At 37.1% G+C, this 27,871-nt stretch overlaps 1 protein-coding gene across 1 annotated transcript in view; it reads left to right on the top strand.

Moving 5' to 3' along the window:
• The window catches only part of SPAG16 (sperm associated antigen 16), a 964,274-nt gene that overhangs the window by 412,050 nt on the left and 524,353 nt on the right, over nt 1-27,871 (top strand). The window contains exon 11 of the mRNA XM_043445512.1: nt 25,267-25,410. Within this exon, the coding sequence (XP_043301447.1) occupies nt 25,267-25,410 (144 nt within the window). The remainder of the gene's footprint in view (nt 1-25,266; nt 25,411-27,871) is intronic.

Here is a 27,871-nt window from a genome sequence, read left to right as displayed (position 1 = left end):
GAGATGGCTGGATGGCATCACGGACTCGATGGACATGAGTTTGAGTAAACTCCGGGAGTTGGTAATGGACAGGTTGGCCTGGCGTGCTGCGATTCATGGGGTTGCAAAGAGTCGGACATGACTGAGCGACTGAACTGAACTAAACTGACTGATTGTTGTTGCTACTATCACTTCTTTCTCGTTATCATCCTGCAGGTTCTTAGTGTCATCACTATTTGCTGAGTATCATATTAAAGGAATAAGCCACACAAAATTATTTCTGTGTCCATACAGTGTTCCTATCTATCTGCAGGATCACTGTAATAGTTAATAGTTTAGTTGTGTTAAGAAGCTAAACTGGAGAAAATTTGAATCTATTTGTTTTATAGGCCTTAGGTCAAGTATAAAAAGAATTCTTTTTGTTATGTCTTAATACACGCTAAAATAAATATCATTTATAGCCTGACAACTTTTGTACTCTTCCTAAATGAAAATTATAAATGAATCCCAATTATACCAAATTGTATTTGTTCTATGCTAGGTTCACTTTGAAACATGCAAAAGTTATTTCTACCCCTCAAAATGTTTTATGGATTTTTAAAATGTACTTTTCCTTACAGAGCCAGTATAATGTCAGCTATTGGGTTATTTTCATGGTAATATTTGAATAACCAGCATTCCTATCTTTATTTTTGCTGGAAAAAAAAAAAAAAAGAATATTGTTGCTGGTAGAATAGTGTCCTCTTAAAGTTGTCTACATCCTAATCTCCAGAATCTGAGAATCTTATCTTTTATCGCAAAAGAGATTTTGTAGATGTGATTCAATTAAGGAGCTTGAGATCCAGAGATAACTCTGAATTATCCTTCTTGGCCTAGTGTAATCAGAAGAGTCCATGTAAGAGAAAGGGGCAGGCAGAATTCAAGGGAGATGTAATAATGAAAACAAGTTTCAGAAATTGAGAGAAATTTGAAGATACTCCATTACTGGCTTTGAAGATAGCGGAGCTGTGAGTCAAGGAATGTAGGTGGCCTCTAAAAGCTACAAAAGGCAAGGAAATGGAATCTTCCCAGAGCCTTCGGAAAGAATCAGCCTGGCAACACATTCATTTTAACCCAGGAAAGCCCATCACAAACTTCTGTCCTACAGAGCTGCAGCATAGTAAGTTTATGTTGTTTTAAGCCACTGTTTGTGTCATTCTGTTGTACCAGCAATAGAAAATTCAAATATCCATCGCCCTTGAACAGTTTATGTATCTTTAGGCCCCATTACTGATTGGCACTGAGCAGTTTGTGCTTCTCTGAAAAGAACTCTGTCCAAGGATCCTTGAAGAAGCAGCAGCTCCTTGAAGAGGGAAGACCATATGTGGCCAAAGGCTAAGTCCATTTAATTGGCTGCTGCTAGTTTGAGAATATGTTGCAACCCAGAGAATAGCATCTACCCTCCTTCTTACTTGATGGTGTTGTTTCATTGTCTGTATGGAGACAGTAAAAATGTGAATGTTGGGTATCCAACAATTCCAGGTTTGAGAGCTCGTAATTTTAAAAAATTATAACAAGGACACAAGTCTGTACTCATTACATGTCCTATTGATGAGTGTGCTTTCTTCACATAGCATATGTGGGCTTCAGTTCAGTTGCTCAGTCATGTCTGACTCTTTATGACCCCATGGACTGCAGCACTCCAGGCTTCCCTGTCCATCACCAGCTCCTGGGGCTTGCGCAAACTCATGTCCATCGAGTCGGTGACGCCATCCAACCATCTTATCTTCTGTTGTTCCCTTCTCTCTCCTCCCTTCTCCTGTGGGCTTGAGCAGAACAAACTTTCTACCAACATGTTACCAGCATTACTAAGCTGCTAGTCTAAAATTCTCAGGTCCTTAACCTGTGTCTTCTCCACTACTGCAGGTTTGTATAGATTCTGACAACTCTGACAATGCACTTTTCATGTGCTGAATGGCATATCAGTTAGAACAAGAGGCAACATGACTAATGGTCATTTAAACATATGGGGAAAAAATAAACATATGGGGATTTCTTTATCTCATACAGTCCAGCTCAGCAAAACCACATGGAATCTGACTCCTTCTTTCCTTCAGGCCTGTCATTCTGAGTATGTTGCTGTGGTCCTCATGATTGTAAAATGTGTTGTTGCACTTTCAGTCATCTTATTCATGACTGGCAGGAAAACTAAAATAAATAGAGCAAAGGGCATAAATCAAAGGACAAAGAGCTATGTTCTTGTCCTTGCCTTTACATGCAGGAAAGACTTTCCTTGCCAAAAACTCCAGTGCATATCTCATTGAGCAGAACTATGTCCTTGCTTACTGTCACTATAAGAAAGCTCAGGAAGGAGTTTTAGCTTTCCAAGCTCTGTACAAAAAAAAAGAAAGAGAAGTGGCATTGTGAATGGTTAGGGGAGCCAATCCTCAGAAACTGTGAAATACAAATTTAAATAAATCAGATGGGTTGGCTAACCCTACTATAGATACCACAGTTTTTCAGCTTTTCTCCTGTTGCAAACATTGGGCTGTACACAGCCCAGAAAGACAGAGAACAGTCAGCAGGTCTTTTAATTATTATTTGAGCCTTTTACTCTTGGTTGTTCTTTGATTCAAAAAGACTTCTGTGCAGTCACTAAGTCACATCTGACTCTTTGTGCCCCTTGGACTGCAGCACTTCAGGCTTCCCTGTCCTTTAGTATCTCCAGGAGTTTGCTTAAATTCATGTACATTGAGTCAGTGATACCATCCAACCATTTCATCCTCTATCACCCCCTTCTCCTTTTGCCCTCAATCTTTCCCAGCATCATGGTCTTTACTAATGAGTCAGTTCTTTGAATCAGGTGGCCAAAGTATTGGAACTTCAGCTTCAGCATCAGTCCCTCAATCAATATTCAGGGTTGATTTCCTTTAGGATTGACTGGTTTGATCTCCTTGCTGTCCCAAAAGAAAATACTTATAATATAGAATTTTAATTGAATTATTAAAAATGCATTATCTTCCTCTAAGGAAACTTTCATGCTCTTTCCCACTCTTAATAAAAAAAAATAGTAAACAGTATCGCAGCTGCAAATAATCCCTAAGAAAATGCCTCATATCTCAGTGGACTTTCTCTATCAAGATCTTAGACATAAAAATGATTTAAAATGAATGATCCTTCCACTTATGCAGGCTAATCAAGTAGCAGAATTCTAAAACATTTTTGTGAGCTCTCTCACATATTATATCTAGCCAAAACCAACAATTCTGAAATGAGATTTTTTTTTATTATGTATTGCAAGTTTCCTTAAAAGAGAACATATTTCACAACCAAGAGTGTGACATTATTGTAACGCAGCAGTAAAGTTGATGTGTACAGTGTGGCATGTGTCCAACCATGTCATCCATCAGTGGAATTTCAGGGGTTGATTATACTACAGTGTGCTCCTGTAGTGGAAAATTACCTGCTTTCTCTGAGCTACCATTTAAAGCATCTTTTTCTGACAGAAAATGTGTGACTTCCTGCTAACAGCTATAGAAAGGAGATGAGGAGAGGAAACGGAGGGGAAGGCTCTTCCTACAAAGAAAAGGAAGAGAGAAACGGAAAAGGTAGGAGAAGAACACTTACAGTGGCGGCAGTTAAGAGAAGTCCATATGCTCATCAGGCTTTTCAGATTGCAGTTTCATCGTTACTCTTTAGGTTCCTGAGGGTTTCTAATCCAGGCCATTTCTGAAAGAAGGTGTATTTTTTTGTTGTTATTTCAAATTTGGATAGTCTTTTCACACTTGGAAATTAGGAATGTACATTAAAAGTTTCATAGGAAATCAAGTAGATAAAGAAGGGTTTTGAATTTTTAATTACATTACTTTAATCATTATATCTAGGCCAGGTCTGTACTCCCCAGTGATGAAAAAAATTGAGACAGTTACCTTGATGATCAAGGCAAAAACTGTACAGAGGATATGATACTGTTGAGTTAGCTGAATGCCAGACAAGAGATCTGAAATTGATGGTGGTGGTCAGGAGATCCTGAACTATTCAAAATGAAATAGAACTTTTTTTTCCCCCAGTCTATGACAAACTCTTGCATTGATTTCCCTTTTGTTAAGAAGTAAGTTACAAAATAAACGAGAAGTTAAACTGATTGTTTGACTTTTGAAAATCACCTAGACATTAGGAAATTTGATTCAGTTCAGTTCAGTTCAGTCGCTCAGTCGTGTCTGACTCTTTGCGACCCCATGAATCGCAGCACGCCAGGCCTCCCTGTCCATCACCAACTCCCGGAGTTTACTCAAACTCATGCCCATCGAGTCGGTGATGCCATCCAGCCATCTCATCCTCTGTCGTCCCCTTCTCCTCCTTCCCCCAATCCCTCCCAGCATCAGGGTCTTTTCCAATGAGTCAACTCTTCGCATGAGGTGCCCAAAGTATTGGAGTTTCAGCTTCAGCATCAGTCCTTCCAATGAACACCCAGGGCTGATCTCCTTTAGGGTGGACTGGTTGGATCTCCTTGCAGTCCAAGGGACTCTCAAGAGACTTCTCCAACACCATAGTTCAAAAGCATCAATTTTTTGGCGCTCAACTTTCTTCACAGTTCAACTGTCACATCCATACATGACCACTGGAAATTTGATTACAGCTTACTAATTTGGGATGATGAAAATATTCATTTGAGGCGGGGTAAGGTACATTCTGGGCTTCCCAGGTGACTCACTAGTAGAGATTCTGCATACCAATGCAGGAGATATGGGTTTGATCCCTGAGTCAGGAAGGTTCCCTGGATGAGGAAATGGCATCCCATTCCAGTATTCTTGCCTGGGAAATCCCATGGACAGAGGATCCTGGCAGGCTACAGTCCATGGGGTTGTAAAAGAGTTGGATACAACTTAGCCACTGAACAGCAAAAAGGAGCATTCCATGAACGTCTATAAAAACATCCTGAAAGTTTAAATGTGGAAGAAGGCAACTAGTTAAGAGGAAACAGAGAAGCTACTTAGAATAGGTAATCTTTGAAAAAGGATTTTGAAGTCTCAAATAAGGCTCGGTTTTAAGTGGGAAGAAGGGAGGGAGTATTTTATGGAGGAACAAGTTGTCACTAGGCAGTAGAAGCAAAGCAATAATGTTGAAAAGAACATTGTGTGTATTATTGGGCTTGTTTGTGGGTCAAAGAGTGGTGTAGTTTGGTGGAAGAAAACATTATTGTTTTGTTTTTTTCTTTTTTAATTGATTTCCCTTAAAAAAATGAGAGGAAGACAGAAATTTTGTCAAATCCAACCCACCCCTGAAAAGTAGCCATGAGCATGATAATTGTGAATTAAACGTTGAGAGCAATGGAGAGGTGAATACAGGCTTAGGTTGGCAAGGATGTTTCTTTTCTTGTGGGAAGCTGATGGGGCAGGAACATTTTAGATTCTTGGTTTACTTGTTTAACTATTTGTGTGATGGGTAATTAGTGCCATGTATTTCTTTTATCTGAAGAAAACTCTTCCTTAATATAAAGAGTGAAATAATCACTCTAGTGGAAAAAGTTTAAATGTGAAAGTCACTTAACTGTAACCATAATTTGCCTGGCCTTAATGTTACTCTTTTCATGCTTGCAATTTTGACTCAATTGTTGATGTGTTTTTAAGGTTTCATTACTTTTCATGGTTAAAGTGGAGTTATATTGTTAAGTTAATGAAAGATAGTGTAGCCTTTGTGATAATTGAGGACTTGTTTTTTAAGTAGAGAAAATACTTTTTCTTGTGGACCATAATTATAGCTGTGTTCGTTGCATCAAATTATACATGCCTTATTAGACCTTCAAACCCCTAATAAATTCTGTGCTTTACTGTTTTGGGGCTTTGTATTGTAACAAATATTTATATAAACAAAATCTAGGTTGTATTAATTAAAAAAAAACTTATCTGAATCTCTGCATTCTTTAGGGTCCACTTTCTTCTGATGAGAAACAGGGAATATTTTAATGGCAAAAATGGGATGATATATAATTACTAAATGATTTTTAAATTCATGATTAACCATTCTTATTCATTTCTATAGTCTTGCAGAATTGGTCTACATCATATAACCTTTTTTAAACATTTTAATGAAATATGAAAGCACCATAACATCCATGTAATACATGAGTTAAAAGGTGATAACGATAACCCTATATGCAAAACAGAAAAAGAGACACAGAAATACAGAACAGACTTTTGAACTCTGTGGGAGAATGTGAGGGTGGGATATTTCAAAAGAACAGCATGTATACTATCTATGGTGAAACAGATCACCAGTCCAGGTGGGATGCATGAGACAAGTGCTCCGGCCTGGTGCACTGGGAAGACCCAGAGGAATCGGGTGGAGAGGGAGGTGGGAGGGGGGATCGGGATTGGGAATACATGTAAATCCATGGCTGATTCATATCAATGTATGACAAACCCACTGGAAAAAAAAAATAATAATAAAAAAAAAAAAGAATTGCAGTTTTGAAAAAATTTCATCTTCAAATTATATTTCTATTTCTTTCTTGAATTCAGAAAGTTTGTGATGTTATGAAATGTAATTATTTTATATGGAGAACCATCTACTGGATTATTATTACAAGCAAAGGACTAAATACTTAGTCTGAATAACATTCATTATTATCATGGTACATATAGTATACACCTATATTTTGAAAGTAAACTTATTTTCTTGGTAATCTCCTCAGAACTCTTTGTTGATTGTCTTTTGTGTTTTTGTTTATTCATTTAACAGTAAGAAATAAGACATCTATAAATTTTAACCAAAAAATTTCATATGATTTGTAAATAAGCAATCAATTCTTTTGCATATATCTTGCCACTTAAATAAATTTATTAAAAAGTGAACTGGTAAAAAAAAAAGGAGGTAGGCATATTAGGATTAATGGGTTGCTTGCCAAAGGTTCAGTTTGTTGATGTCCAAAGCTAGATATTATGAAACATCTGCTCATTGAAAAATATGTTAGTGTGTTATGTTCATCTCCTTCTGCATATGGACTGCCTTTGAATGGGGTGATAAAGATTTCCTAGAAGATGGCATGTAAGATTTGTGCAGTTTCAGAGAAAGCTGAGATGAAAAACTAATTTACCTGAAAAAATATTCTTTATTTTTATATATATTTATATATTTTATATAAATATAAAATTATATTTATATAATTTTAACTTTAAAATTATATAAAATAACATTCACCATCATTCTTGGCCACTGTCCTCTGTTAAAACCATTAATCCTCATGATTAGCTATGACAAGGATAAGAAAAATATATATTATTGCTGTTAGATGGGGGACTGAAAACCCAACCATTTTGTGTTACATGCAGGCAGCAAAGTACTTGTCAGTAGTTCTGGATCTCTTAGAGCCTTTGTACCCTAACTTAACATAGAGAAAAATCCATTTTGACAGTTCTTTGGGTGGGTTGGTGTGAAGCAAGAGTCCATCTATAACTTCTTTCTACTAGAGTCTACACTTCCAGTGAGAACTATAAGATTGAAAAGCACCAACAGGTAGCCATCTGACTTGTTTTCACTGGTATTGCAAGACTTACATAAACACAGTCACCGTTACACGTTTGAGGAGTTTAGATGTGAAATACGTGTGTGTGGGCTTAGTCGCTCAGTCACGTCTGACTCTTTGCAGCCCCATGGGTGTGGCCCCCCAGGCTCCTCTGTCCATGGGGATTCTTCAGGCAAGAAGACTGGAGTGGATTGCATTGCCCTCCTCCAGGGTATCTTCCCAACCCATGGATTGAACCCATATCTTCCCACCCCAAGGACTGAACCCAGGTTTCCTGTATTGCAGGCAGATTCTTTACAGTCTGAGCCACCAGGGAAGCTCTAGATATGAAATAGATATTTAAAACCCAATTATGTGACTTAAATTATAAAAAAATAAATTTTTTTTTAGAAATTTGAAAGTGATTCTTAAATGTTGAATTATTAAAAAAAAAAAAAAGAGTAACCAACATTTAACTGAGCACCTAAAATGTGACAGGTACTTTCCTAAATGCTCTCTATAATATATAATTTAATTTAAATTATGTTTAATATTCTGGCTTCTCTGACAGGTCAGACACTAAGGAATCTGCCTGTAATGCAGGAGACCTGGGTTCAGTCCCTGGGTCAGGAAGATCCCCTGGAAATGGAAATGGCAACCCACTCCAGTATTCTTGCCTGGAAAATCCCACGGACAGAGGAGCCTGGTGGGTTACAGTCCATGGGATTGCAAAGAGTCAGTTATGGCTGAGTGACTAATGCACACACAGACACACACACACACATTCATTTAATTTCCTAACATTCATGTTCTGTAAATGAGAATACTATTTTATAGGCACATAACCCAGATGATTTGTTCAATATATGAAGGATATTATTTTAGAAATCTTAAGAAAATTATAGAAAGGCAAACCTTGATAACTTCTGTATCTCAAGAAAGCTTATTTTGTAAGTAATTTCTAGGGGAAAATATGATTTCCAGAGTTTAATGCTTCCTCTTATTTGAGAAATTATTTCATTATGAAATATGAAATTATGAAGTGAGTCATAGATAGCCACACAATTCATGGTTCCTAACTTATAGATTTGGCCCACATTCATCAAAACTGTCTTCTATAAGTCTACAAAAGCAACTGCAAACCTAAAAGCAATAAGCCCATTGTTGTTAAGTCACTGAGTCATGTCCACCTCTTTTGTGACCCCATGGACTGTAGCCCACAAAGTTCCTCTGCCCATGAGATTCCCCAGGCAAGAATATTGGCTTGGGTTGCTATTTCCTTCTCCAGGGAATCTTCCTAACCCAGGGATGGAACCGGTATTTCCTGCATTGGCAGGCAGAATCTTTACCACTGATCCACCAGGGAAGCAGCCAGTAGGCCCTTTAAGAGCTACCTAAAACTGTTAATCTCAAATCCAGCATGCCCCAAGATTATGAAAACCTTGTTATTCTAGTCTTCCAAATGCTAGTGCTTGCTTTTCCCTCAAGGTTTGGTATTTAGAGAGCCAGTAAATAAACACCCTCTTTTCTTGATCAAGTCAAGAATTCATAGGACTGTGAAAGATGGAGATAAAATATTAGGTTTTACTGGTAAAAGGGATTAAAGGGATATCACAATGTGTTGCCACAATGGACTTTCCACCACTCCACCTTGCAGATAGGCTAACCTGCTGGGGCGCAGGTAATGCTGAGTGACAGCTGGCTTGTCAAATAGGGGCCTATCCTTGCAAAGCGCAACACAGAGGAGCTTGGAAATGCAGATCCACTGCAGGCAGGCCGATCCAGAGAAGAGACAGAAGTTAGAAGAAGCTGTCTCTTATAATGCTAACCCTTTACTCCAGAGTTGCTTTGTGACCACTCAGATACGTTTTTTCTACATCCTCAGAAGGATGGGTTTGGGGTAGAAAGAAGTCGAGAGTATATTTGAGATTCCTCATTAACACACACAAGACCTAGGTGAGAGCCTTCCCTCCAGCCATTTTTAATAATTGTACTATGAAAATTACAATAATTTGAATTTTTTAGAGCCGCTTGTAACAGTTGTAGATTGCTTATAGTTCAGAGCAGCAGGGTGGGTGACAGTAGTCTTAGGAATAGGAAAGCTAAAACCTAAAGGTCAAGGAACTAGTTACCTTCGTATTTGTGTCCTTTTATCTTCAGACTGTCAGAAAACAGAGGCTTAGAATAGGGAATGCTCATTTTGTATAAAGATTTTCTGCTTCTCTCCTTTGACATTTCCAACAACTTAGTGGTAGCATGACTGAATGAAACAGAAAATAATGGATGGGAAAAGTTACAGGGAAGGAGTATTCAGTGTAAATAGTTCCACCTCAGCCTAATTAACATTCAGAGATCAGATAGAAAACATAAAGTCAAAAAGAAGAACAAAAATTACAGGGAAATTGCAGTACTTGATAAAGAGGGACTATAATTGGTTGAAATTAAAACAGGGATTTTGGTCATCTCTAATTTCTAACAAAACTGCAGGTACTTAACAGCAAATTGTTTTGAAATTTCCAACAGGTACAAGATTTTTAGATCCAAGAAAATGAAAATGTATCATTTAATATTCACCATACTTACCTGTTTTCACGGAAAAGGTATTTTATATTCTCCTCGTTTTATTGAATACTGAAAGCTTGAAAAGTAAATACTCAATAATGTTAATTGATTATGGATAAGATGTAGGCTCTAAGAAGCATAGATTATTTTTTAAGCTGATTTTAAATATTTAAAGTTATATTCAAATTTTTACTATCTTAAGAAATGGAAGGAAGGCGTGCCATAAATGTTAAATATTTTTGATAATGATTTTTAATCACTCAGCTATTGTGATATAACTTTTTGGAATAGATTTGCTTTTCTAATGAAAGGTTGTCATAGGATAATAATAAAATAATTTTACATACATAGCAATACAGATAAATTGAAAACACAGGATGAGGTCCAAAATTATAAGAGGCAATGGAGAGTGAATATGGAATTAAATGTTTTAACAATGTGTGTATAACATGGTATATATCCAAATGGCAGTGCCATTGGAACATGGCTCCAGCGTTCAATGAATATGACTTTCAAAGCTATGACTTACACATAGTTTAAATACTTTATCTTGTGCAAACTTTCATTAGAAAATATATAATATGTTAAATGGAAAAAAGCTCTTAGTTTTTAATATTTTTACATCTCTATCTAGTAGATGCTTAATCATAATAAACATAACATTTAATAATAAATTCAAAATAATATGTGTATATATGTATTTATTATAATAGCTGGGAGTGGGGAAAATGTGATAACATTTTTTCTGATTCTGCAATATGAATATTTCAGATGACAAAATATTATTAAAAATGCATTTGTATCAATTAACTTTTTTTTAACTTAAGTTTGGGTATTAAAAGAAAAAGTCACGTGCACCCCAATGTTCATAGCAGCACTGTTTATAATAGCCAGGACATGGAAGCAACCTAGATGCCCATCAGCAGACGAATGGATAAGGAAGCTGTGGTACATATACACCATGGAATATTACTCAGCCATTAAAAAGAATTCATTTGAACCAGTCCTAATGAGATGGATGAAACTGGAGCCCCTTATACAGAGTGAAATAAGCCAGAAAGATAAAGAACATTACAGCATACTAACACATATATATGGAATTTAGAAAGATGGTAACGATAACCCTATATGCAAAACAGAAAAAGAGACACAGAAATACAGAACAGACTTTTGAACTCTGTGGGAGAATGTGAGGGTGGGATATTTCAAAAAAACAGCATGTATATTATCTATGGTGAAACAGATCACCAGCCCAGGTAGGATGCATGAGACAAGTGCTCGGGCCTGGTGCACTGGGAAGACCCAGAGGAATCGGGTGGAGAGGGAGGTGGGAGTGGGGATCGGGATGGGGAATACATGTAAATCTATGGCTGATTCATATCAATGTATGAGAAAACCCACTGAAATGTTGTGAAGTAATTAGCCTCCAACTAATAAAAAAAGAAAAAAAAAATAAAAGAAAAAGTCACAGACTGTCAGTGATGCACAACAGTATGTTGTGTATATACTTGTGTGTATAACACACAAGTATAAATGCTTGAGCGTTTATCACTGGGGTGATCACCTAATCAATTCTGCCATTTGTAGTTGGGCTGGGATGATGATTCTTCTGGTGTTGACCAAACTTACTCAAATGTGTGTGGGTCAGCTGACCCAGTATAAGGTGACACTCAACATATGTTGACTTTGTTCTATGTGTCTCTCATGCTCTGTTAGGCTAGGGAAGGTACATCCTTCTCATGGTGATAATACAGGCCAAAAGAGAAAGGAAGCCTAATTATGCAGGCACTGTTCAAGTTCCTTGAATGTGCTATAGTTCCTGACATCTCACTGCTAGTAGAAGTCACTTGGTTAGGTCCATATTCAGAGTTGAGGGAGATGCTATGAAGTTACATGGCAAAGAGTTGGGTACAGTAATGAGTGGTAGATATCAGTGCTCTCAAGCTGATATTTATTTGTATTATTATATAGAATTAAATAAATTTCAGAAAAGACATTAAAGTAAAATTAGACTAAAACTATTACTTAGGCGAGGGTGGGATATTCTGAGAGAATAGCATTGAAACAAGTATACTATCAAGGGTGAAACAGATCACCAGCCCAGGTTGGATGCATGAGACAAGTGCTCGGGGCTGGTGTACTGGGAAGACCCAGAGGAATGGGATGGAGAGGGAGGCAGGAGAGGGGATCGGGATGGGGAACACATGTAAATCTATGGCTGATTCATGTCAATGTATGGCAAAAACCACTACAATATTGTAATTAGCCTCCAACTAATAAAAATAAATAGAAAAAAAAAAAACAAAACTATTACTCCTTCAGTTCAGTTCAGTCACTCAGTCATGTCCGACTCTTTGCAACCCCATGGACTGCATGCAGCACGCCAGGCCTCCCTGTCCATCACTGACTCCCTGGAGTTCACCCAAACTCATGTCCATTGAGTCGGTGATGCCATCTAACCATCTCATCCTCTGTTGTCCCCTTCTCCTCCTGCCCTCAATCTTTCCCAGCCTCAGGGTCTTTTCACATGAGTCAGCTCTTCGCATCAGGTGGCCAAAGTATTGGAGTCTCAGCTTCAACATCAGTCCTTCCAATGAACACCCAGGACAGATCTCCTTTAGGATGGACTGGTTGGATCTCCTTGCAGTCCAAGGGACTCTCAAGAGCCTTCTCCAACACCACAGTTCAAAAGCATCAATTCTTCAGCGCTCAGCTTTCTTTATAGTTCAACTCACATCCATACATGACTACTGGAAAAACCATAGCTTTGACTAGTCAGACATTTGTTGGTAAAGTAATGTCTCTGCTTTTTAATATGCTATGTTGGTTGGTCATAACTTTCCTTCCAAGGAGTAATCATCTTTTAATTCCATGGCTGCAGTCACCATCTGCAGTGATTTTGGAGCCCCCCAAAATAAAGTCAGTCACTGTTTTCCCATCTATTTGCCATGAAGTGATGGGACCTGATGCCATGATCTTAGTTTTCTGAATGTTGAGCTTTAAGCCAACTTTTTCACTCTCCTCTTTCACTTTCATCACGAGGCTCTTTAGTTCTTCTCCACTTTCTGCCATAAGCATGGTGTCATCTGCTTATCTGATGTTATTGATATTTCTCCTGGTAATCTTTTGATTCCAGCTTGTGCTTCTTCCAGCTACACATTTCTCATGATATACTCTGCATATAAGTTAAATAAGCAGGGTGACAATATACAGCCTTTTATATATAAAAGGCTTATATATAAACTATTTTAATATAAATTATGTATATAATTTATATATGTATATAATATATATATACACAATATATATATTATATTTTGTATGTAAACTATTGCTATTAATTTGCAAATATATGAAAATGTCCAGTTTATTCTTATAGATGTTTTTACTTTATCAATGTTGCTAAACAAAATAAAAGAAAAATAATTTTAATAATTATTTCTAATTATATGTATTTTATGGAAAACATGTATTCTCATCATAATAAGAATAATTAAAGGTTGTTTGAAAAAGCTACCTGTAGCAAACTAATCAGATGATTTAAGCAAGGTAAATTATTGTGCCTTAATTGTAATATATTAAAAACTATCATAGATGTAAAAAACATCTGTGACTGTATAAAAGGTTAAAAGTTATTGTTTTAAAATTAGTTTCATCTAGTTTTTAGGAAAACAGGGCTTACAATTGATAATCATTTATTTTTCCAGTAATCTAGTAAGACCACTTGAATGGTGTTTGGAAAGATTTAGAATGTATTAGGGTCAGTTCAGTTGCTCAGTCGTGTCCGACTCTGTGACCCCATGGACTGCGGCCCACCAAGCCTCCCTGTCCATCACCAACCCATGGAGTTTACTCAAACTCATGTCCATTGAGTCGGTGATGCCATCCAACCATCTCATCCTCTGTTGCCCCCTTCTCCTCCCACCTTCAATCTTTCCCAGCCTCAGGGTCTTTTCAAATGAGTCAGCTCTTCGCATCAGGTGGCCAAAGTATTGAAGTTTCAGCTTCAACATCAGTCCTTCTGATGAATATTCAGGACTGATGGCTATATCTTTCCTTTTCTCCATTGCTTTTCACTTCTCTTCTTTCCACAGCTATTTGTAAGGCCTCCTCAGACAGCCATTTTGCTTTTTTGCATTTCTTTTTCTTGGGGATGGTCTTGCTCCCTGTCTCCTATACAGTGTCAGAAACCTCTGTCCATAGTTCATTAGGCACTCGGTCTATCAGATCTAGTCCTTAAATCTGTTTCTCATTTCCACTGTATAATTGTAAGGGATTTGATTTAGGTCATATCTGAATGGTCTAGTGGTTTTCCCTACTTTGTTCAATTTAAGTCTGAATTTGGCAATAAGGAGTTCATGATCTGAGCCACAGTCAGCTCCTGGTCTTGTTTTTGCTGACTGTATAGAGCTTCTCCATCTTTGGCTGAAAAAATATAATCAGTCTGATTTCGGTGTTGACCATCTGGTGATGTCCATGTGTAGAGTCTTCTTTTGTGTTGTTGTAAGAGGGTATTTGCTATGACCAGTGTGTTCTCTTGGCAAAACTGTATTACTCTTTGCCCTGCTTGATTCTGTACTCCAAGGCCAAATTTGCCTGTTACTCCAGGTGTTTCTTGACTTCCTACCTTCCTACTTTTGCATTCCAGTCCCTATAATGAAAAGAATATCTTTTTGGTGTACAAATATATATATATATATATATATATATATATATATATGTATATATATATAATATGGTACTGTATGAAATAGTATATACATAAAGGCTATGTTTTTTCCAGTAGTCATATATTGGATGTGAGAGTTGGACTATAAAGAAAGTTGAGCACTGAAAAATTGATGCTTTTGAAATGTAGTGTAGGAGAACACTCTTGAGACTCCCTTGGACAGCAAGGAGATCCAACCAGTCCATCCTAAAGGAAATCAGTCCTGAATATTCATTGGAAGGACTGATATTGAAGCTGAAACTCCAGTACTTTGGCCACCTGATGCAAAGAACTGACTCATTGGAAAAGACCCTGTTGCTGGGAAAGATTGAGGGTGGGAGGAGAATGGGACTACGGAGGATGAAATGGTTGGATGGCATCACTGACTCAATGGACATGAGTTTGAGTAAACTCTGGGAGTTGGTAATGGACAGGGAGGCCGGGCATGCTGCAGTCCATGGGTCGCAAAGAGTCGGACATGACTGAGTGACTAAACTAAACTGAACTTATATACAATGCATGTAGTATAACATAACAGTATTATATACCTATGTATGTATATGTGTATTCCCTGCTGAAATCACCTACCTAAAGTGCCTAAAGAAAACTCCTCTTAGAACAAAATGCACTTTGTCCCCATAATTTCATTGGGGAGAAAATTTAAGTAGCTCATTTTACATATTTCTTTGCTTGCAGTTATTCTGACTGAATTATAGAGGTCCTAAATTTACTGGTTTGACTTATGATTTCTCAGCTTAATAGTGGTGCAAAATCAGTGCACACAAGCAGAAATCATACTGTGATTTTGAATTTTGATCTTTTCCTGGACTAGCAACATGTGGTGTGATATTTTTTTATTGAAGTATATGTGAATTACAGTATTATATTTGTTTCAGGTATACGGTGTCATGATTCAATATTTTTATAGATTATACTCTATTTGAATTTATTATAAAATATTTGCTGTATTCCCTCTGCTGTAGAATACATTCTTGTAGCTATTTATTTTATGCATAGTAGTCAGTGCCTGTTAATCCCCTACCTCTATTTGGGCCTCTCCTCTTCCCTCTCCCCACTCATAATGACTAGTTTGTTCTTTATATCTGTGAGTCTCTTTCCATTTTGCTATATTCATTCATTTGTTTTAATTTTTAGATTCCATATTTAAGTGATAACGTACATTTGTCTTTCTCTGGCTAATGTCAGTAAACATAATGCCCTATAGGTCCATCCATGGTATTGCCATTAGCAGAATTCCATTCTTTTTTTTTTTTTTTAATGGCTGAGGAATATCCCATTGTAATATATGCCACATATTCTTTATTCATTCATCTCTTGATGAACACTTAGATTACTTTCTTCTCTTGGGTACTGCAAATAATGCTGCAGTGAACACTGGAATGTATGCCTAGTTTTGAATTTGTGTTTTTGTTATTTTCAGATATACACTAAGGAATGGAATTGCTGGATCATACGGTAGTTCAGTGTTTTCTGAGGAACCTGTATGCTCTTTTCCATAGTGACTGCACTAATTTATATTCCCACCAACAGTTCCCAAAAAATGAAGAGGAGGAAGCACTCCCAAATTCTTTCTATTGATCCCCCATTACCCTGATACCAGGAAACTGAGGCTTAGGTAGTTTTCAAAGTGCCAGGGCCAGGGTACACAGACTACAGAACCTTTAAGGTAACTATTATATAGAACCCCACTGCTTATATTATTGTTATGATTGTTTTTAGTAAAAAAAAAAAGTTAATCATGACATCTGAAATCCTTTCTATTTTGGTGAAGCTAATAGCATACTTATGCTATAGCAAAATAATTTTCCTTTGGCAAAAATATTCTGGATTAAGAATGATTTTTATTAATACATTTGCAGCTTTGTGTTCAGAATTGTCAGTGCCTAAGTTTACACAAAATGAACTAAGGTAGTATTTTTACATGATTATCTGCCCACATCATTCTTTTTATCCCCTCCAGTGTAAACAATGCTTTAATGTACTAGAAGTATTGATAAAGGCATGGGGGAAGGGGCCAAGGGAACAGTTGGATCTGCCATGTAAGAGGATGGAAATATATCAAGTAAACTTAAAATAAAATAGGTGAGGCTATTAAATCACATAAAATTCTACAAGTCACTGAAACCTTATATTGAAAAGAGATAAAGCAGAATGTGCAAGGACACAGAACCAAAGACTCTTATGCCTTCTTATACCTATGTGAGTGAGGTAAAGCAAGAGCTACAGACGTGGAGTTTAAACAAGCAGAGTTAAGAGGTTGATTAATTCTGCAGCACACGCTTAACCATCTCTCCTGATTGCCCTTGCAGTGATATTCCCTCTCCTCACTAAAAAACAAAATGTTAAAACATTAACTTACATACACATACACACACAGATACAAGCACATAATACAAAAATATCTGGAGGCAGAGCTTTATGGAGAAACACGGAGTGTTTTCCAGAGAGCCCTGTGCTGCAGACGTTGAGTGCTGCAACAGGGAAAGTGATTTGAGTTATTTATTAAAATAGGGTTGATTAAACTGTGTGCTTGAGAGAATTGGGAATGGTACATACCTTTCCTTTCTTGCACTGAATTCAGTAGAACTAAGGGTAGATAATAAACCATGGAATTAAATATCTGTGCAGTTGCTCCTGTTCAGAACTAACTGATTATAATATTGGGCTGGTTGTAAACAGAAGATCCAAGGCTTACCTAAAATTGTAGCAGATTGATGCTTAGATTGCTCTCTCTGTCCCCTTTTCTCACCCAGAGTGGGTAGTTGGAAAGAGAATTTGTTGTTCAGTCGCTCAGTCATGTCCAACTCTTTGCAACCCCATGGACTGCAGCAGAGCCAGGCTTCCCTGCCCTTCACTGTTTCTCAGAGCATGCTCAAACTCATGTCCATCAGGTTGGTGATGCCATCCAGGTATCTCATCCTCTGTCATCCCCCTCTCCTCCTGCCTTCAATCTTTCCCAGCATCAGGGTCTTCAGGGAGTCGGTACATACCTCTTTACCTTTGTTTCTTTCTCATGGAGTAGAAGAAGGAAGACTGCAGTAGCATCTGTGATGCAGAGACAAATGTATGGGGATAAAAGACAAAGCAATATCTTACTGCATGGCCAGTTATCAGGATGCATTTCGTATCTTTTTCATGCTTTTCTTATTCTTCCACTATTTGGATCCATTTCTGTCTACCTTGTTCCCTCTAGGATTTATGTCTCACCATCTTAGGTTTTTTTAAACAGATCTCACTTTGGCCCAATTGGCCATCTAATGCCATCCCTTAAACTTGAACAGTTCATTTTATTCAATTCTGGCCACGTACATCTGACCACCAATCCTGAATTCAACTTGTTTGTGTTTTTACATAACTTTAATGTTTTTATCACCTCAGTTCTTACTACTGCCCACTTCATCTGACTCCATATCTTCTCCCCAGTCCCCTGGAAACCAATCGGGGGCTCACTCACTGGTGTTCATCTCCCTCTAATTACACCGGCTACACAGTGAGTGCAGGTTAATCCCTTTTCTTGTCCCCATCAGTTCTGCCACATGGCCTTTGACACCCATGAGGCATTATGATGCAAGTTCTTTCAGTCTTAGCACAGTTTCCAATATAGAAATTAAGATTCATAAAAATTTTTGTAACACGATAATTTCAATATATGTGTCTTAAATTCCTAAACTTGGGTTTCCCTGGTGGCTCAGCTGATAAAGAATCTGCCTGCAATGCGGGAAACCTGGGTTTGATTCCTTGGTTGGGAAGATCCCTTGGAGAAGGGAGGGGATTTGGCCTGGAGAATTCCATGGACAGAGGAGCCTGGCAGGCTACAGCCCATGGGGCCGCAGAGAGTCTGATATGACTGAGTGCCTTTCACTTTCACTTTTCCTAAACTTTCTTTGTGAAAGAATGCTGAATTTTAGTCAGTACTCCTGAATAATAAAGGAACCACACATAATTCATTGTGGTTTTCTAGCTTAATTATCAAACAGGTACAAAAAGAAATTGTCAATAATTAAATATCATGACAGTCATCAGATTGACTTGGTGGTTTCTAATAAATTAGGCTAAGACAGAATTTTGTATTGTACTTTGATGTATAAATTCACCTCAATTCCATGTCTTAAGTAGTAATACTTCTAGTTATTCCTAGATTAGATGTAGGTTTTGTTTTCTAAATATCCTCCTTGAAAAGAGATTTTCATGATAGAGCTCTTGCCATGAAGATGTTTGATTTCAGCTTAGAAAGTACCTACTCTATGTCACTAATATACTAAGGAAATGTGAAATGGAAAATTTTTAATATTTGTAACTATACAGAATCCTTGTAGATTGCTGAAACATGAAGTAACCAAATAAACTTTATTATTGAAATGAGTTTCTTAAGACTATAAATGCGTAATGTGACTTTTCAAACTTGTTAAACTGTAAAGAGCTACAGCAATTTCATAATATGAAACTGTGTGTATAAAACTATGTAGCATAAAATGTTTAGCTGCTAAGGTAGCAGGGAAGTTCCAGGAGCTGTTTTCATAAATCTGAAAGTAGTTAACCTGTTTCACTGATCTTCTTTATTCCATTTACCAAAATAGTGGGGCCTACCTTCCCCTGTCTTTGGAGTTTATAAATTTCATTTAGTTGATGCTATGTATTTTAGAATGGTCTTTCTTTTACATATTGTAACAATTTTTGGAACTAGAACTTCTGGAGAAGATGGAAATTATATATTGTTTAGCTTAAGAATATCTTAAGTTTTGTTTTGTTTAATAAATAAAACAGGGATACTTTTTATTTAGAAGACAGGATAAATGATATCACATTTTTTAACATGAGAAAGCAAAAACGTAATAAAATAAAATGACTTTTTTTGAAGGCCATGGTCTGATCTTAAGAATTTTCATTTGGGAGGTAATTGGGAAATGGCCTGGCTTATGCACTCACTAAAGTGGAAGTGCCCTCTCCACCCCGTGAAATAAGGATACCCAGCTGTGTAGATGAGGTGAGAGTTTATTTTGCAAGATTATGAGGCTGCATATTTGCATATATGTTGACTTTTCATAAATGATGAAAAGTGTTTGAATGTTGGTAGATGATCTTTACCCTTGGGTACATATTGGGTGAATTTTTCTTACAAAAATATAGATCTATGAATTTCAATGGAGCATTTATGTAGAAAAGGTAACAATGATAGTGTTGCCCTGGAGATGAACCAGAACACACATACAGACTTGCCTGCCTCTTTCCTTGCCTATGATTAGGATTAGAACTACCAGCCATGTAACAAGGCAAGAGGAAGACTATTTGGTACCCCACCAGGCTCCAAATTTACTATATGTATAAGGCTGGAAGAACATTGGACAGGGAAAATTAAAAGGAAGTGTTAGCCTTTAATGACTACCCTCTGAATAATTATTATTAATGTCATGTGCCATGTTGTGCTAAGTCACTTCAGTCATGTCTGACTCTTGTGCAACCCTATGAACTGTAGCTGGTCAGGCTCCTCTGTCCATGGGATTCTCCAAGCGAAAATACTGGAGTGGATTGCCATTCTCTTCTCCAGGGGATCTTCCCGACCCAGGGATCGAACCAGTGTGTCTTACATCTAACCTGCATTGGCAGGTGGGTTCTTTACCACTAGTGCCACATGGGAAGCCTCCCTATTAATAATGCCAGGAACTGTGAAAATGCCTCACTTGTTTAGTAAAAATGAAGGGAAGATACTTTCCAGATCCTGACAATACAAATCCTACATAGCTTTGAATGAAATCTATACTATTATATTTTTAAACTTAAAGTGCCAGGGAAGTATTAATATTTCATATTTTCACATTTTCTTAGCTGACTTCTGAAAAAGAATGAGACCTAACATCTTATTTTGACAGATTTTTCATTGTTTTGTGCACACATTTGCTTTATGGCTTTTAATCCATTTTGACTCTTTTTAAAATACTCCTCTTTGTTTAATGTTTTTTATTGGTGAGAAGAACTGAGTTGACTCTACCTGAAGATAATGTTGAAAATATTGATATACTAAAGTGACATCTATCATAATAATGAAGCTGTGTGTTAAATGGCTCTAAAGCTTTTATTCTTAAGTTACTACTGTTCATTCTAAGCTAATGTCTATTTTTTTTTTTTCCATGCTCTTCACTTTCTTATTTTCCAGACAGGTGCTGGAGAGATCTTTTAAATAATTATCACTCATATATTAGTCTCCTACTTAAAACTATTCAGTGATGTTAGGGTAAATTCCAGTCTCCTTTTCTTAGTTTATGAGGGCCTATCTGATCTGGTCCATACTTTACACATGCACTTCATTCATTATCAACACAGTCCTTCATTCTCTGTGATCATTCTGGCCTTCCTTCTGTCCCTTGAGTACACTTCTGCATGTGCAGTCATCTATGCCTGAAACCATCTGCCCCTAAATTGTCCTAAAGATGCTTTTTCTCTCTGATCTTGCCTGGAATGTCATGTCTTCCGTGAGGACTGTGGTAACCAACCCATCGAAATTAACATTCTCCTACAAATCATTGTCATATCACTTTTTTTTTTCCTTTTAGCTTTTTCATATAGCTCAGATATTCTGTTCAGTCATGTAACTGTTGCTGTTTCCCCACATTCATATGTAGGTTCCCTGAGAGTGTTGCCTCTACCTGTTTTACATACTGCATCATAGGCTCTTAATTCATATTTATTGAAACAAAGAGTATTAGTTGCATGTTAGAATGCTGTGTAAATCCTGATGCATATCCAAATATAAGGTGCAAGTATTAACTAAGCAACAGTCAGACGAATCTTTTGTATGTTTGTCCTGGTAAGCTGGATAAAAGCGTATGTGATGTGTGAGCATGTGCTGTCATTAAGGATGAGTAGATCAGTCGTCACCCACGTTCACGGGGCACACATTTTGATACTGATTCATTTTCAACCCACTGTGCATCTTCTGTGTTGGAAATAATTAGAGCCTGTGAACTGAAGTGAAGGAAACATTTATAATGCTGAATAACCCAAAGTGAAGACAGGGGTATCTAATTAGTCTTTCTTGTGACAATCTTTTTTTGGATTAGACTTTAAAAAGTCTTAAGAGGGGTGCTTGTGTCAGCGACTCCGCTGATAATTAATAGTGTTCACCATACACCTACACACATTCCCTCCAAAATATCCTTGTGTAATACCACTACTGTAAAGAACAATTTCAATTAGAGAGGAGAGCTTTTGAAGTGCATATATCATGTGGTCTATTATGAGAGATGTGTCCTATTATAAAAGAGAAAAAAATCTCTGATAGAACATAATATTTTATGTAACATGCCTGGTATATTGTTTAACAAAACATTTTATAGATACTTCATCAGGACATGACTTGATTTAAGAAGCAGGACTAGCATTCACCCACGGTTCCTTTTTTTGAATCCGTAAGATGTTTTCCCATACTATTTTCACACAGTCACAAGCTTATTAACTTGGGAATGAGGTGACAGGGCCTTTGTCTTCGAATCTTGGAATTATAATTAATAGTAAGTTAAAGGGAAGCAGAAAGGTTATATTCAAAGTTTAAAGTAAAATGACTTTGTGGCACGTAGCACAGGTACCAGGAAGATATTAAGTGGGAACTCATTATTCTTTTTAATTAGAACTTTGGGAAGACATCTTGAGAAGGAAAGTCATTTGATGGCATGTTACAAGAGAGACATCTATTTGTGGACAGAACTTGGACAGGAACTATGCCGTCTTCACCTTGGCACGTCCAGGGCCGGGCAGAGGCCATCCCCAGTGACCAGCAACTACTTGAGGCCAGTTGTATATATGAAGGAGGGGAGAAGGGATCTTTGTATACATGTTCTCCACCCTACCCCTCAGTGCATTCCTACAATCTATATTATGAAAGAAACCACTGCAAATTTCCTTATGTTTGTGTGTGAAAGTATTCTGTGTGGAGCCTGCACTTTTGGCAGAGGATTTAATGTCAGATAAAATCCAGTCATGTCTGGTATCTCTCAAAACCACATGAAAACATAATTTTTCTCTAAATGTTTACAGTTTTAAAGACTAAATTTGCTACTTATGATCTTTATAAGAGACATGTGTGGATTATGGAAGTTAACGACATGAAGGGCCAGGCTATAGTGAAGTGCAATAACATCCCATAATAATAATAGTCACTCTTTTAATATTCCCCCTTTTCACAGATAAGGAAACCGAGGCCATGGAGATTGAATGTCATTTGCTAGTCAATAAGTTCTAGGCCAATATTAAAATCTAGGCAGGCTGGTTTCAAAGTCTCTGTGTCTGCACTAGGATGATATTCAGTGAGTTTTCATTATATGTCTAAGTCTTTCACTTAGAGTTAAGAAAGTGCATTTACTTCCTCAACTCACAAACCTATGAAGGCAATAGTATGTTTCCTTCTATACATGTTGGAGCTCTGTCTAATCATGTAAAGATCATTTAATGGACAAAGTACCTTATACTTGTTAAAGAATAGAATATCGATGTTTGACTGAAACTAATCCAGAATGGTTAGGGGAAAAAAGTCATATGTAGATAAGAAATATCTTATAAAGAGACAGTGCTAGAAAAGAGATACACACGCAAAGAAGCCATAGAGCATGGTTAGTGGGTTCAGTTCGCATGCAGTTCACGTGGTGTGGAGGGAGCTGCAAAGTAGAAGGGTTCAGTAGAGCCTGGACTATTATGGTTCAATAGAGCCAAAACTGATTAATCACCAATAGGTTTGTGTTTATATCGTTTCTTTAACTTCTGCAAACAGCTCCCCTCACAAAAGTCATTTTGGAAACATCTTTCAAAGTTTGTAAAGACGTCAGTGATTTTGGTTATCTTCATTAAGGAGGGTAATTTATCATCTAGTCAAGTGCGCATGTGTCTGCCGGGAAAGCTGTGACCAACATACATCACACTCAGGAGCTTCAGTGATTTGGTTTGCCTTCTTAGGTGTGCTTTAATGTAGGATTCATTTCAACCTGACATTTTTCCCCCCTCTTATCATATTTTTCTTCTAATTAAGTTCTATAAATGTATCCTCCCCGTAGTTTGAACCGTGATAAATTCCTTCTCTGAATTGGCCTTCTGAAAGTCACAAACCAACATTATGATGAATTACAAAATGAATAATTTCCCTTCTACCATGTTTATTTTCAGCAGCAAAGTGGTGGAGAAAAGGGAATTTTTTCCACTCAAAAGAAAGCCCTGCTCACAGTGGTTACGTGTCTGCGAGTTAAATAGTTCCCACACTGACTGACCCCAGCCTGTTTCCAAAACTGGATAGGCCTAATGGAAGGACATGATTTTTCAGCTCAGAATTTGGGGATTTAATGATATTCTTGGAAGGAATCCAAAATGAGAAAAGGTGTGCTTTCATGTAAGCCCTGGAGTTACTCATGTAGGTATGGACTGAGACCGTGGTTTCTTTGGGAAATTGATTTCCTAAAGTCTGTATTGCAGAAGAAAGGAACAATGTCATTCTTACAAGGGTTATGGGAAAAATGAATGTGTGGTTTTTATTTTTTAAGTCTCTATTCATTTTACTTCATTATACATGCAAATTAATTCATTATGTCTTTGATGTGAGACGGCTGTGTTGAAACTGAACAACTTGCTGCTAATATTTAGGCTGGTATTTTAATACGTGCTTAACACAGGATACATTTGTTCCCTTTACATTGGAAGGCACAAATGAAACTATATAAATAAGATTAAATTATTGCCATAGAAAAAGTATCAGGCATTAACCTTTTAGTCTCTTGATTTTCAAATGGTTTAGCGTCAATATTTAAATAGCCACAATGATCATAGTCTGGTTCAAATAATACTGCATAATGTGTTAATCATTAATTTTACATACTTCTTTCTCAGTTCCCTCTATGCCTTTATAGAGTGGGAATTGCCTCTTGCATCCTGAATTCATTACTGTGATTTGTATACTGTGCTTTGACTGAAGCCAATTTAAGTGGCATATCAGTGTGGAATTTGAGCTCCTTTGCTTTTCGTAGATAGGAGCTCATGGAGTTAATGTTTCTTTTATAGAATGTATTACAGAACTGTCATAATGTTATGATTTATGATCTATTCCTGGATAGTATCTGAGTTAAGATATACTATCGTCTGAAAAGAAGTTTAATTTTATGTATTTTAATAAGCGTGGCTACTGGTCCAAATGTCTGAACACCACATTTTCATTGGCATAACTTCTCCTCCCTGAATGAAAAACCAGAACTATTCTTTCAAACCAGAATTAGATATGAGCATTCACCTAAATCAACCATCCCATTTTTCAGATGAGGAATCTGAGATCCTGTGAAATTAATTAGGTTGATGACATTCAGGAAGGTATAAGTTAGGGCTCTAGCCAGGAGGTTGAACCTGGTTTTTCCGACTTCTGAGCCAGCGTTCTGTAGCTGCCCTGCCTGCCTGAAATGGATAATCACTGCCATTTCACTTATTCCCCATATGAAGCCATTCACTGTTACCTTCCCTTAACAACCTTTTCTTCTCTTTCCCTGTGTAGCATCATCATGCACCCTCACAAAGACCTCCTTGTCTCCTGTGGGGAGGACCGTGTCTGGAAGATGGTGGGGCTCCCCAAAGGCAACGTGCTTCTCACAGGCTTGGGCCACACCGACTGGCTTTCGAACTGCTGCTTCCATCCCAGGTCAGTGCACACAGCTCTCAGAGCTAGTCTTATCTCTCCAGGAATGCACTTGTTTACGCTGTGTCTTCACTCTGCTGTCTTTTTTCTTCTTTTGTCTTAAACCACTTATCGAAATATGAATAAAGGTATATATTTAATGTGTACAACTGATAAGTTTGGAGATAAGTATACCTCCTTGAAATCATCACCGCTGTCTATACCATAAACATACTTATCATCTCCAAAAGTTCCCTCCCATCCACTTTATCTTATCATTATCATCATTATCCTCAAAACACTTCAGATTTATAAATGCTGGTGGCTCAGTAGTAAAGAATCTACCTACAATGCAGGAGACTCTGGAGACTCAGATTTGATCCCTGGGTTGGGGAGATCCCCTGGGGAGCAAATGGCAACTCACTCCAGTATTTGTGCCTAGAAAATCCCATGGACAGAGAGGAGCCTGGTGGCCCACAGTCCACAGGGTCACAAAGAGTTGGACACAACCGAGCTACTGAACATACATGCACAACCTGAGATCTACCCTCTTTAGCAAATTTTTAAGTATTCCTTAAGAATTGTTAGTTGTAGGCTCTATGGTATACAGTAGATCTCTAGGACTTAACTCATCTCATAGAAATGAAACTTGAAAGTTTATGCTGCCACTTTCCTCTCTGCAACTCCACCTCTACCACTGAATTTTGAAACATGTAGATAAATGCTCCTTTGGCTTTCATTATATCGACTTTGGATTGATTGTTTTTGATATTTAGTACATATAAAACTTAATCCACATGCTGATGCATTTAAGAAGAGTAATGAGCTTCCCAGGACAAGCTTCAGAAACGCTCTTTGTCCTCATAAACTCTGACAAGGCACATGAATTTCAATAATGCATAGCAGTGTTTACTTGGCCTCTGTTAATCTTGCATGTTTTCTGTTTAGAATTAAGTTATCTACCAAAAAGGATCAGGAGGCAGTGATCAACTCCTTTAAAAATTCAATGATGCTTAAGATATACAAGGGAACAAAGCAGAACTGAGGGCATTGAGCCCTATAATTTTCAAGATTCACTTAATTTTTGTACCAAAAGATCCAGGGCACAGAAGGACCGAAACACACATACACATTGTTCTGGTGGCAAGAAGCACTGCCCGCTGTCGCCTGTGGTCAACTCTTATCCCTAACCCCAGTGGTCTTCTCTTATTATCATTATGCTTAACGTCTGTAGACACTCCTGCATCTGGCTCTTTCTAACAGTTTCTGTTCTAATTATTCTTGGAGACATGTAGTTCTTAGTGAAACTTCTGAACGGTACCATTGGGAAAATTTGTTCTTTGGAGAACTTTATTTTTTGTTTGCATAAAACTTTTTTCAAAAAAAGCATCTTTGTCTTATCCTTAGTATGAAAGTCAGTGAAATTAGATTGAAATAAGAGTAAACTAAATTACTCAAAAATTTGTGTCTTAATGAGAAGAGTAAACTAATTTAAAAAAAAATTTTGAAAGTGTTTTTAAAATACAACTTTAGTGCTAGATGTTTGGATTTAATTTTTGAACATATAATGCATTCCATTCCTGGTATGTGGATAAACGGATCTGTACCACCTCTTACTTCTCAGGAACATAAAGCCCATCTTGCAAGCAGAGACAGCACAATTAGAAGTGTAGTATGTCACTCACACAGCTGCTGGGCATACTAATCAGATTTCCATAATATCCCATCACCATGACAACCTGCGACTCTGACATTTTCTTATTAGTGTTTGACTAGCACATGGTCCTTTCAATAGATATTCCTACTTTTCCACTCAATTACTGAAATTAAAACGAGGTGAAATATATCATTTTTTTCGCTCATAGTATGAGTTTACATTTAGTACTTTGGTAGAATTTTAGTAAAATGCAGCCATACTGCTTTTTTTCTAGTGCATGTGGGATAAAAATAATGGGAGAAAATACATTTAGCCACATGTGTTTTAAGTGAGAGATAATGAATAATGAGTGTTCTATTTGCAGAATTGACAAAAGTAATGAATGTTTATTAGAAACAACAAAAAACCTTTTTTATTTGGGGTAGGGACCTTTTCTCAGGAAGTTTATATTGCAGGCCTAAGACATTTTATAATGCTTAATGTATGTAAATCAACACTGAAGACCATACATTATGTATAAATATATACATATATGTGTATATAATATTTATGTCTAAAAACTGTTGAAGTTCCTACTTTCTGAAATTTGTGATACTTGATTTTTATTTTTGCTTAGATAATTTAGTCAGTAAAAAAAATTATTTGTTAAAGATGATACTTTTCCTGTTTATATACTTATCTATCATCAGAGAATCAAATATAAAATAAATTTGATTCAAATGTGACACCGATCTGTAGCTGGACCTTTGATGAATAAATGCAGTCATAGTCTTCCTCAGAGTCCATTTTTGTGATCAGTTTGATGTCACTTCCTTGGAAGAGGTCCAG

This window comes from Cervus canadensis, chromosome 24 (genome assembly GCF_019320065.1).
Source record: "Cervus canadensis isolate Bull #8, Minnesota chromosome 24, ASM1932006v1, whole genome shotgun sequence".
Taxonomy (NCBI): Eukaryota; Metazoa; Chordata; class Mammalia; order Artiodactyla; family Cervidae; genus Cervus; species Cervus canadensis.
This window is presented reverse-complemented; position numbering and strand designations above follow the sequence as displayed.